Below are 13,734 nucleotides of genomic sequence, written 5' to 3' on the forward strand. Positions count from 1 at the left end.
AGAAAACCATCAGGTTTCGTTCTCAAATTTTCGAATAATAGAAACTTGAACTAATTTGCTCATTTCCAATTTATTGGTAGATGTTGCACGTAAATGGTATTCCTAGATCTGGAACCAATATTTCCCAAAGACCTATAATCTCTCAGAAGTGGCAAAAGATTAACATTTATTATTGGATTTTGACTGAAACGCATCTATATGAGATACAGACATTTGACTACATTCTTCAACGAAATCAGCGTTAAAAAATAGTCAGAAGTGCGTCTTTCCTGTATTTGTGAATTCTCCAAAAAGTCACTGGAATGGACATTTTCGTATTTTGTCTACAAAAGTTGGCAAACTCCTTTACACATTGAATATTTTTGGATGGCCATCCAAAGCTGCTTGGCTTTTGCAATGTCCGGTAACCCCCATTCAAATGTGCGTGAGGATCGGGCGATAATTACGACCTGGTGACAATTTTGCAGTTTTTTGGTCCATTTCAAACACTATATATTTGGCGATCACCTCCAAAAAGAGTAGGCTTCTACCCTGACCCTCATCTTATCCCCATGCAAAATTTCGTAAGGATCGGGCCATAAATGCGATCTGTATATGATATCCTGATATCCTAACTACTTAGTTTTGTTAGCTGTGGAAATATTACCAAATGTTTAATTCAAAATGAAAATATGCCAAAAATATGACAAAATTGAAAAAATATGAGAAAATGTTACAAAATCAATATTTTTATCTTTAGAGAGAAATTTTTATGCGATTTTTTTAGACGTTTTTTCTTTCCTGCCAAGAGGCCATTCTGAATTTATGAGAACTGTCGAAATCAGTTCAGCCGTTCTCGACATGTAAGAGATCTTTCAAGCATATCTTCTTTGATAGACATATATATCGCACATATTTTGCTATATATCCGATTTGTTGGATTTTAACATCAATGTAAAGATCAGAAGTAACCTTGTCATGGCTTTCTGATTTCGCCGGGATTTAAAATATTCGCGGTTTAATGAAAAATTTTGAATTTTTTCAACACAAAATATATGGTCTATTTTACTCGCTAAATATTATCCGATGACCACCCAAATTGGTAGGCTTCTTCCCCTCCCTAAACTCCAGCTACATGCGAAATTCCGCGTCGATTGGTCTATAATTGCGACCTGTATAGCTACTGCAAAATCCGACATTTTTTTCAGTATTTGGTCCATTTCAACCCCTAAACATTTGGCGACCATCTCCAAAAGCAATAGGGTTCTATTCTGGTCCAAGCCCCACCTACATTCTAAATTTCGTGAAGATCGGACCATAATTGCGACCTGTAGAGTGATTACAAATTAACATGGACAGACGGACAGACGGACATACATAGCTAGATCGACTCAACTCGGCGAGCTAGGAAGATCCATATATACTTTCCTATATGGGAAATCAATATTTCGAGGTGTTACATATATTCTGGCCCAATCAAACTTATAATACCCCCAACACATAGTGTTGTAGGGTATAAAAACAAGTAAGCAAAGGCTATAGTCGTGCGGGGCCGACCATGTGATACCCTACAACACTACAATATGTTAGGGGCTTCCTTATGTCCAAATCCTTTTTAGAAGATTTCGCTTTTGAAATGATGTCACAGAGCACAGCCCAAATATTACCCTTAGCATTTTGACCAGGAGCATTTGCCCAATATTTACGCACTCCGTCGTGCTGTTAGTTATTGTAGTCCATTTTACAGCTAAATACAATGAAAAAATATACACTCAATATTATAAATCAAATTGAAAAAATCGCATGCGATATAAAAAATTTGAAAAAAAAAAATCACAAAATATTACAAAACCCATATTAATATCATTATTGGCATCTTTTTATTCGATTTTTTTTAGATTTTATACTTTTATGCCAAGGGGGCATTCTGAATTGACAAAATTTGTCAAAATCGGTCCAACCATTCATCTCCTTCCTTTATATATATACATTGCATATATTTCTCTATATATATCCAATATATTTACTATGGGCATCTACGTACGGTCAGAATTGACCTATTTGTCTATTTGTGATTTTGCCGCGATTAAAAATATTCACGGTTTAATAGAAAATTTGACTTTTATTTAACCAAAAATGTTATGGTCTATTTCACCCACTAAATATTATCCGATGATCATCTCTAAAAGCAATAGGCATCTATTCTTGCTCTGGCCCCACTTCCATTCTAAATTTCGTGAAGATCGGGCCACAATTGGGAAACCAATATTTGGAGGTGTTACATAATTTTTGGCCAATCAAACTTATAATACCCCCAACACATAGTGTTGTAGGGTATAAAAATGCTACAGGGAAAAGAGATATTTTTTCGAGATTCCAAAATTTTAAATCAGTTTTTGTGCCATTAGTAATTCAAAAAATATTTTTTATTTATATTTTTTGTTTTTTTGTATTATCCTTTTAGTTCTATAAGGTAAATTTTTTTCTGTGAAATTGTTGACTTTTTGTGGTGGAGATACCAGAAGCAGTGTACCGATATTGTCCATTTCCCCTGGAGAGTTATTATGCGCACCAGCTCGTAGACATATGGACATCTGTAGATCGTCTCCAAATGTCCTTAAACAGATTTGTTTCAAAGAGGCCTTTATTTCGATGAGATAGGTTTTGGCCGTATCAAATAATATATACCCTCTGTAGCCATACAGCTGAGAGTATAATTACCCTTTACATTCAAAAGCATGAATATATAAATATTGGGGTGTTTCGGTATAATCTTATTATGCTTCACTATTAAGAAAATCCGAAGATAATTTAATTAAATCTCTAAAAAATCCACAAAAATATTTATAAACATAGCAAGTAAAGAAGCAGCTAATTTCGGCCGGGTCGAAGTTAAAAAATTAAAAAAAAAAATCCGTCGAAAAATGCATGAGTAATTTTTGTTCCGAACTTCAAATACGAAATTATAAATAATTCCGGGGAATAGTGTCTTCAAAATCATGAAAATAGCGAATATCTGGGGGTACCGTTATATGGGCGCTATACTAAAACGTTTACATACGTAGACAATTCTCTTCTAGAAGTTAAAGTACTCAGAAGGAACCCCTTATGGGGATTTTAAGACAATTCCATTGAAAATTTTGGCTAAATTACCATTAAAAAATACCGAATATACGGAGGTACCGTTATATGCGGGCTATACGATGTCGTCAACATATAGACAATTCTCTTTCGGGGAATAATGTATTCACAACGAACTCCTTGTGTTGATTTTAAGACTCTTCCTTTAAAAAATGTGTTTAAAATCATCAAAATACCGAATATCGGGGCGTCATATGGGGGCTATACGATATAGTAGACCGATATCGCCCACCTTCGCACTTGACCCGCATGCAGACAAACGACTGATCTGAGCAAAATTTTAGCTTCCTATCTGGATTCGTGTTGACTCGAGCGTGATTACAACAGTGTAACAAAGGGGCGGATGGGCAGGGCTTAATTAGAATTGAACGATGATTAAGAAGAACGAACTTAATATACCTTCCGTACTATGTATGGTGGAGGGTACAAAATATTTGTTTACTTTTATTTTTTGCGGCACCCTAATGTATAAATATTTAAGATGTTTCACACGCACACATCTATATTCGTGTATACACAATGTTGTCTGTCATTTGCCGAATCAAAACAAAATAAGCACACAAACGCTCTAAACAAGTTTAGTGTTTTTTTCGCTTCTAAATTTACGTCACTTTTGCTTTAGTCGGTCAGTTTATTGTTGTCATTCGGAGACAGTACGTGCGATCGCTTTATTTTTTGTTGATAACAAAAAAAAAAAAAACGCAATTAAATAAATGTTTCTTTAAAAAGTGAAAGAGAAATTTACAACAAAAATGGAAATGCTCACAACACAATCGCTTATTATTGGCTCATTCGGCATGGCCTTTTGTCTGGCGTGTACGGCAATCGAAGTCAGAGATTTGTCCATAAAATTAAGAAGGAAAGATGGTAAGTGAAATACTTTAGTTAACGGGACTGAAATATAATTTTTTTTTCGAGATAAATACATGCCCTTAATTTTTTTATGGTCTGCTTTAAAAAAATATGTACCAAAGAAAAGCATCCCATCGATATGCCGGTCATTTAATTAAAACTGTTTATCTGTCAGACTGTTTGTTTGTTATGAAATTTGAGAGCGTTCAAAAGAGAATTTTAAAGAGAAGTACTTTTTCCACGTCATTTAGTGATGAACGTCTTACGTGTATGTTCTGGTCATGAAGACGTGATTACACCCTACACCACATAGTGGTAAGGGTATTATGTCTTTGTGCATTTGTTTGTAACATGGAGAAGGAAACGAGATAGACCCATAGTTACTTTTGAGAACCTTCATAGAATCACTTTCTGAGTCGATTTATGCATGTCAGTCCGTCTGTCCGTCCGTCCGTCCGTCCGTCTGTCCATGTATTCTTGTGAACAAAATGCAGGTCGCATTTATTATCCGATTGAGAAGAAATTTTCCAAACAATTTTTCTTTGGCCCAAGGACCCTATTGAAATTGGTGAGAATCGGATCAAGTTTAGATATAGCTCCCATATATATCTTCATCCGATTTCGGGTTAAATGTGCACCAAATGTCCACTATCAGTCCAAATTACCTGAATATTGGCACACCCAACCGAGTTCGGCCTAGAAGCAAGTATATCAAATTTGGAGAAAATCGGTTCAGATATAGCTATAGCTCCCATATGTATCTTTCATCCGATTTGATCTTTAAGTCCCTCACATTCCTACTATGCACTCCACAACCGTGATATTTGGTACCAGGTATTAGATGGAGCACAGAAATAACTGTTTTAAATTTTATCGAAATCGGTTCAGATTTGGATATAGCTTCCATATATATCTTCATCCGATTTCGGGTTAATTGGCCACCAAATGGCCAATATCAGCCCAAATGGCCCGAATTTTGGCACATGTGACCGAGATTAGCCTTAAAGCAAATACAACAAATTTGGAGAAAATCGGTTCAGAAACAGCTATAGCTCCCATATATATGTTTTATCCGATTTGGTGTTTAAGCCTCTCACATTCTTAATATGCACTTCACAAGAATGATATTTGGTACCAGATAAAAGATACTGCCCAGAAATAGCTGTTTGTAATTTTATCGAAATCGGTTCAGATTTGGATATAGCTCCCATATATATCTTCATCCGATTTCGAGTTAATTGTGCACCAAATAGCCGATATAAGTCCAAATGGACTGAATTTTAGTACATCGGACCAAATTTAGCCTAGAAGCAAGTATATCAAATTTAGTGAAAATCGGTTCAGATATAGATATAGCAACCATATATATGTTTCATCCGATTTAGTGTTTTAGTCCCTTACATTCGTAATATTCACTCCACAACCGTGATATTTGGTACCAGGTATTAGATGGAGCACAGGAATAGCTGTTTTAAATTTTATCGAAATCGGTTCAAATTTGGATATAGCTCCCATATATATCTTCATCCGATTTCGGGTGATTGACCACCAAATGGCCGTAATAGCGTCAATTTTGGCAAATCCGACCGAAACCAGCTTAGAAGCAAGTACACCAATTTTAGTAAAAATCGGTTCAGATATAGCTATAGCTCCCATATATATGTTTCATCCGATTTCGTCTTTAAATCCCTCACATTCGTAATATGCACTCCACAGGAATGATATTTGGTACCAGGTATCAGATAAAGCCCAAAAATAGTTGATTTTAATTTTATTAAAATCTGTTCCGATTTGGATATGCCTCCCATATATATCTTCATCCGATTTCGTGTTAATTGTGCATAAAATGGCCAATGTCAGCCCAAATCACCTGAATTTTCGTACATAAGACCGAATTCAGTCTAGAAGCTAATACGTCAAATTTGGAGAAACCCGGTTCAGAGATAGCTACAGTTCGTAAAATGCACGATAGAATTAGATAGATTTTGATTTCGTACCAAATATCTCATAGAGCTCTGAAATGTCCTGTATAAACCTTTTTACGAGAGCTCTACTAAATATGCGTAGTGGTGTAGGGTATCATATAGTCGGCCCCGCCCGACTTTTGAGCTTTCCTTACTGGTTTTTATTTGCGAAATTTCGTGCAAAATTGAAATAAACAAAACTAAAATCAAATACTATTATCCAGATCAACTAGCCTACACCAACACATCAAAGTGTGTGTGTGTGTATGTAGGTAGTCATATACATATGCTGATTATCATGGCAAATTCTAAGATGAGAGGGAGAGCTAATCAATATTTCTGTCGATAGACAATTCAATTGAATTTTAAATTTTTCCAACTTTTCTCGAACATACATACATACTAATTTATATACAAATGTATTCGAATTTAATGTGTTTAGTTTGTTTTCATTTGTGAGAGTCGTAAAATTTAAAAGTGTTTTGGTTGTTCGGCGAGAGATGTGAAAAACATGAATGTAAACAAAAACCAGTAAAGAAAGTCTTAAAGTCGAGCGGTGCCGACTTTATGATACCCTACACCACTTTGCTAATTTAGTAGTGCTCCACATAACAATTAAAAGTTTTTAGGGGAGAATTCAATCATACAAGCTATGATAATAATTATAATTTAAAGTTCAAAGGACTAAATATGCCGAAGCATTTGTACATTTTCAATTCGGACTTGTGTTGCCCATTTGGTGCACAAATAATTTAAAATCGGATAAAAATATATATGGGAGCTATATCCAAATCTGAACCGATCTCGATAAAATTTTTCAAATATATTTCTGAGCTATATTTGATATATTTCCCTGAATATCGTTTTTACGGAGTGCATATTACAGCTGTGGGTAACAAATACAATAAATCGGATGAACAATATATATGGGAGCTATAACTATATCTGAACCGATATTCACCATATTTGGCATACTACCTTCTAGACTAAATTCGGTCGTATGTGCCAAATTCCATCCCATTTGGACAAATATTAGACGTTTGGTGCACAATAAATGGTAAATCGGACGAAGTTACATATGGGAGCTATATCCAAATCTGAACCGATCTCGATAAAATTTAGCAAAGGTATTTGTGAGCTGCATTTGATATATTTCCCCAAATATTGTTGTTATAGAGTGCATATTACGGCTGCGGAGGGCAAAAATAACAAATCGGATGAAGAATATATATGGGAGCTATAGCTATATCTGAACCGATTTCGATCAAATTTGGCATACTTATTTTCAGGCCCAACTTGGTTGTATGTGCAAAATTCCATACTATTCGGGCTGATATTACACGTTTGGTGCACAATAAAAGGCAAATCGGACGAAGATATATATGGGAGCTGTATCTAAATTTTTACCGATTATCTCCAATTTCAATAGGGTCCGTCCTTGGGCCAAACAAATGTTGTTTGCAAAATTTCATCTCAATCGGATAATAAATGTGACCTGCATTTTTCACAAGAATACATGGACAGACGGACGGACGGACGGACAGACGGACTGACATGCATAAATAAACTCAGAAAGTGATTCTATGCAGATCATCAAAAGGAACTGTGGGTCTATCTCGTTTCCTTTTGCCCGTTACAAACAAATGCACAAAGACATAATACCCTGACCCTGTTGAATTGATATTGGGTCCGTATTTTGGGATGCGAGATAGAATCGGGTACTTATTTCACATTCTATGAGCATTTTGTTATCCGAAAAGTTGACACGTGGGTAAAGAAAACAGTTTTATATAAAAGTATCTGAATTCAGACGTGTTCCACATAAAACTATAAAATACCAGTAAGACCGTTTGGATACTGCTGTTAAACTTTTCAAAAAACCATAAAGTCAGTGAGGCCGTGTATATCAAAACGGGAACCCCCATAGACTGTTTATACCCTACACCACATAGTGGTAAGGGTATTATGTCTTTGTGCATTTGTTTGTAACATGGAGAAGGAAACGAGATAGACCCATAGAATCACTTTCTGAGTCGATTTATGCATGTCAGTTCGTCTGTCCGTCCGTCTGTCCATGTATTCTTGTGAACAAAATGCAGGTCGCATTCGATTGAGATGAAATTTTCCAAACAATATTTTTTTGGCCCAAGGACGAACCCTATTGAAATTGGTGAGAATCGGATCAAGTTTAGATATAGCTCCCATATATATCTTCATCCGATTTCGGGTTAAATGTGCACCAAATGTCCACTATCAGTCCAAATTACCTGAATATTGGCACACCCAACCGAGTTCGGCCTAGAAGCAAGTATATCAAATTTGGAGAAAATCGGTTCAGATATACCTATAGCTCCCAAATATATCTTTCATCCGATTTGATCTTTAAGTCCCTCACATTCCTACTATGCACTCCACAACCGTGATATTTGGTACCAGGTAATAGATACAGCCCAGAAATAGCTGTTTGTAATTTTATCGAAATCGGTTCAGATTTGGATATAGCTCCCATATATATCTTCATCCGATTTCGGGTTAATTGACCACCAAATGGCCAATATCAGCCCAAATGGCCCGTATTTTGGCACATGTGACCGAGATTAGCCTTAAAGCAAATACAACAAATTTGGAGAAAATCGGTTCAGAAACAGCTATAGCTCCCATATATATGTTTTATCCGATTTGGTGTTTAAGCCTCTCACATTCGTAATATGCACTCCACAAGAATGTTATTTGGTACCAGATAAAAGATACAGCCCAGAAATAGCTGTTTGTAATTTTATCGAAATCGGTTCAGATTTGGATATAGCTCCCATATATATATATATATATTCATCCGATTTCGGGTTATTTGTGCACCAAATGGCCGATATAAGTCCAAATGAACTGAATTTTAGTATATCGGACCAAATTCAGCCTAGAAGCAAGTATATCAAATTTGGTGAAAATCGGTTCAGATATAGATATAGCAACCATATATATGTTTGATCCGATTTAGTGTTTTAGTCCCTTACATTCGTAATATTCACTCCACAACCGTGATATTTGGTACCAGGTATTAGATGGAGCACAGGAATAGCTGTTTTAAATTTTACCGAAATCGGTTCAGATTTGGATGTAGCTCCCATATATATCTTCATCCGATTTCGAGTGATTGACCACCAAATGGCCGTAATAGCATCAATTTTGGCAAATCCGACCGAAACCAGCTTAGAAGCAAGTACACCAATTTTAGTAAAAATCGGTTCAGATATAGCTATAGCTCCCATATATATCTTCATCCGATTTCGTGTTAATTGTGCATCAAATGGCCTATATCAGCCCAAATGGCATGTATTTTCGTACATAAGACCGAATTCAGTCTAGAAGCTAATACGTCAAATTTGGAGAAATCCGGTTCAGAGATAGCTATAGTTCGTAAAATGCACGATAGAATTAGATAGATTTTGATTTTGTACCAAATATCTTATAGAGCTCTGAAATGCCATGTATAAACCTTTTTACGAGAGCTCTACTAAATATGCATAGTGGTGTAGGGTATCATATAGTCGGCCCCGCCCGACTTTTGAGCTTTCCTTACTGGTTTATACTTCAAGGATTGTCATCTACCAAATCATCTTGAATACCAAATTTGAAACAATTTCGAGGTTAATATTATATCGGTGGGTATCGTTATATGTGCGCTATAAGAAAACGTGGACCTTAATATTCAATATTCTGCCGCCAGAGAACCCATTATGAATTACAGATACCAATTTTTAGACAAATCCAAGGAAAAATGTATCAAAAATCATCAAAATACCGAATATTGGGAAGTACCGTTATATGGAGGCTATACAAAAACGTGGACCTATATATACAATGCTTCGCCAACGGAACTAAAATCCATTATGACCTACAAATACCAATTTTTTTAAACTAATCCGTGAAAAAATTGGCGAAAATCTGAATATCGGGAGGTACCGTTATATGGTGGCTATACCAAAACATGGGCCGATATATTTCATTTTCAATAACAACTATCCTAGACACAATACAAATTGAAGCTCTACGTCAAATAAAGTGGCCTGTATCGTGATTTCAACAGGCAGACAGGCGGATGTGATGTCTGTCACTCCGTCTGTTGTAGTCACGCCATCTTTTCGAATAATTTGATGTAGAAGGCTAAGATTTTTTTAAAGTTTGCAAATTGACCATATCGGTCTACATTTTCGTGTAGCCTGCATATAACGGAACTTCCCGATATTCCGTATTTTGATAATTTTAGCGACATTATTCACCTTAATTGTTCCAAATTTGGTATTTGAAGTTTGTAATGGGTACTACAGCCTATGTCTGTGCAGGTCCACGGTTTCGTATAGCCTTCATATAACGGTACCTCCCGATATTCGGTATTTAGATGATTTCGGCGACATTATTTACCGGAATTGTTTCAAGTTTGGTATTTGAAGTTCGTATTGCATATTACAGCTGGCCCCCATTGCCACCATATAACCCCTCCCCCCGTATTCGGTATTTTTATGATTTGAGCTACGATTTTTTTTTTCAAGTTTAGCATTTGAATATTGTGATGGCTCATGACAAAAAAATACCTATGCAGGTCCACGTTGTATAGGCCCTACTACATTCGGTATTTTTAAGATTTTACCAGAATTTTTACGGATTTTATTTTTTGAAAATTGCCAAATTCGTTCCATGTTGTGGAGGGTATTCAAAGCTTTTTTTCTTTTTAAATGGTTGCTGGAAATAATCTACTTTTCGCTATATTGCCGAGGACAGCATACGTCTAAAATTCAAGAATTTCAAGAAGTATTAATCCAAACATTTTTAAAAACGTCGAAAGGAGAAAAATTGTTCCTATATATAGGAAAGTTTACGATGTAAAATATTAAACGCCGATAAAGGTCTTCTCATTCTAGTTTTACTTTCATAGTCTCCCGAGTTTTCCTGTAGTTATTTATTGTTTTACACAATGCTATTTTTATTATTAACAAATATAATATAATCACTATTCTACTTTCAGAATCGCAGGAAAGTCATGATAAACAGAAAAGTTTTCTCAATCTGGCAATGTACCTTGGTGGAGCACTTTTTAGTTTACTACTAATTTGGGGTTCATTAAAGGTAAATTATCTTTTTCATTGTCAATCGAATTAAATAATTTAAATTATTATTTTAATTTCATAGGAACACCGTCTGGCAATTATACCGGCACTACTATGCGTTGTAGGAGCGTTGGGCTTCACTCTATTCTACATGGGTTACAATTTAATATTTATACCGTTTGGCCATTTTGAAGTGTTGCGAACTACTGTGCCGCTATTGGGTAAGATCTGCAAAAGATTTTAAAAAGGTTGGAAAAAAATAATGGAAATAATATTTATTTTTTCTTTTGTTTTAGGAGTGCAGGTGTTGGTGTTCCATATCTTGGCATCGACATTTGGAGAAATGCGACGTGGAGCTCAAACTTTTTACGATAGGATATAAATTACATTTATTTATTAAAGTCATCAAGCACATATTGATTGCAAATAATTTTAATATTCGACTGACTGTTTTTGTAACTAGATATTAATTCACTAAATAAGCTTGAAACCAGCATATCCTGGTTGTGTGCACTACAGATTATTTGTTGGTTAATAACACTGTGTGTATGTTTTTAAGTCAAGGGTTATTAACAACATTCTAACACAGCTATATGAAGGAAGACCAAAAAAAAAGAGAAAAGCATGATCTGCCGGGTATTTTCCCTATCTCACCAACCGTATGATGTGTTGGACAAAATATTTTGGGGTCTCATGATCAATGAGGCCCATATTTTGCATATCATTTAGAAATTGGATTTTTTTTAAAAGTTATAGCAATGCTATATATGCTGCGGTGTTGCACGAATGGGGCCCCTATTACGAAAATAACGTTGACTTATTTCTTACGTATCTGTGGACCAAATCCGTTTCAGAAGATTTGGAGTCGATGTGTCCGTCCGACCGTTTGTTTGTCTGTCTGTTTTTATACCCTACACCACATAGTGGTAAGGGTATTATGTCTTTGTGCATTTGTTTGTTACATGGAGAAGGAAACGAGATAGACCCATAGTTACTTTTGAGAACCTTCATAGAATCACTTTCTGAGTCGATTTATGCATGTCAGTCCTTTTGTCCGTCCGTCCGTCCGTCTGTCCATGTATTCTTGTGAACAAAATGCAGGTCGCATTTATTATCCGATTGAGATGAAATTTTCCAAACAATATTTTTTTGGCCCAAGGACGAACCCTATTGAAATTGGTGAGAATCGGATCAAGTTTAGATATAGCTCCCATATATATCTTCATCCGATTTCGGGTTAAATGTGCACCAAATGTCCACTATCAGTCCAAATTACCTGAATATTGGCACACCCAACCGAGTTCGGCCTAGAAGCAAGTATATCAAATTTGGAGAAAATCGGTTCAGATATACCTATAGCTCCCAAATATATCTTTCATCCGATTTGATCTTTAAGTCCCTCACATTCCTACTATGCACTCCACAACCGTGATATTTGGTACCAGGTAATAGATACAGCCCAGAAATAGCTGTTTGTAATTTTATCGAAATCGGTTCAGATTTGGATATAGCTCCCATATATATCTTCATCCGATTTCGGGTTAATTGACCACCAAATGGCCAATATCAGCCCAAATGGCCCGTATTTTGGCACATGTGACCGAGATTAGCCTTAAAGCAAATACAACAAATTTGGAGAAAATCGGTTCAGAAACAGCTATAGCTCCCATATATATGTTTTATCCGATTTGGTGTTTAAGCCTCTCACATTCGTAATATGCACTCCACAAGAATGTTATTTGGTACCAGATAAAAGATACAGCCCAGAAATAGCTGTTTGTAATTTTATCGAAATCGGTTCAGATTTGGATATAGCTCCCATATATATATATATATATATTCATCCGATTTCGGGTTATTTGTGCACCAAATGGCCGATATAAGTCCAAATGAACTGAATTTTAGTATATCGGACCAAATTCAGCCTAGAAGCAAGTATATCAAATTTGGTGAAAATCGGTTCAGATATAGATATAGCAACCATATATATGTTTGATCCGATTTAGTGTTTTAGTCCCTTACATTCGTAATATTCACTCCACAACCGTGATATTTGGTACCAGGTATTAGATGGAGCACAGGAATAGCTGTTTTAAATTTTACCGAAATCGGTTCAGATTTGGATGTAGCTCCCATATATATCTTCATCCGATTTCGAGTGATTGACCACCAAATGGCCGTAATAGCATCAATTTTGGCAAATCCGACCGAAACCAGCTTAGAAGCAAGTACACCAATTTTAGTAAAAATCGGTTCAGATATAGCTATAGCTCCCATATATCTTCATCCGATTTCGTGTTAATTGTGCATCAAATGGCCTATATCAGCCCAAATGGCATGTATTTTCGTACATAAGACCGAATTCAGTCTAGAAGCTAATACGTCAAATTTGGAGAAATCCGGTTCAGAGATAGCTATAGTTCGTAAAATGCACGATAGAATTAGATAGATTTTGATTTTGTACCAAATATCTTATAGAGCTCTGAAATGCCATGTATAAACCTTTTTACGAGAGCTCTACTAAATATGCATAGTGGTGTAGGGTATCATATAGTCGGCCCCGCCCGACTTTTGAGCTTTCCTTACTGGTTTATACTTCAAGGATTGTCATCTACCAAATCATCTTGAATACCAAATTTGAAACAATTTCGAGGTTAATATTATATCGGTGGGTATCGTTATATGTGCGCTATAAG

The 13,734-nt window shown here is 35.7% G+C and overlaps 1 protein-coding gene across 1 annotated transcript; it reads left to right on the forward strand.

The window, feature by feature from the left end:
- The first annotated feature begins 3,743 nt into the window (after window positions 1-3,743).
- Window positions 3,744-11,556, forward strand: LOC101895481 (uncharacterized). Its single transcript, XM_005183260.4, has 4 exons — window positions 3,744-3,987; window positions 10,957-11,057; window positions 11,121-11,259; window positions 11,335-11,556. Exons 1-4 carry the CDS (start codon window positions 3,873-3,875, stop codon window positions 11,418-11,420), a joined length of 441 nt encoding a protein of 146 aa, XP_005183317.2. The 5' UTR covers window positions 3,744-3,872; the 3' UTR covers window positions 11,421-11,556.
- The last annotated feature ends 2,178 nt before the right edge of the window (window positions 11,557-13,734 follow it).

Source organism: Musca domestica, unplaced genomic scaffold (assembly GCF_030504385.1).
Source record: "Musca domestica strain aabys unplaced genomic scaffold, Musca_domestica.polishedcontigs.V.1.1 16, whole genome shotgun sequence".
Taxonomy (NCBI): domain Eukaryota; kingdom Metazoa; phylum Arthropoda; class Insecta; order Diptera; family Muscidae; genus Musca; species Musca domestica.

Bases quoted from the DNA above. Each gene is read 5' to 3' on its own strand.
- LOC101895481 (XM_005183260.4), top strand. From the start codon at position 3,873: ATGGAAATGCTCACAACACAATCGCTTATTATTGGCTCATTCGGCATG. The intron at 11,058-11,120 runs GTAAATTATCTT...TTAATTTCATAG, and splicing joins TAATTTGGGGTTCATTAAAG to GAACACCGTCTGGCAATTAT. The intron at 11,260-11,334 runs GTAAGATCTGCA...CTTTTGTTTTAG, and splicing joins AACTACTGTGCCGCTATTGG to GAGTGCAGGTGTTGGTGTTC.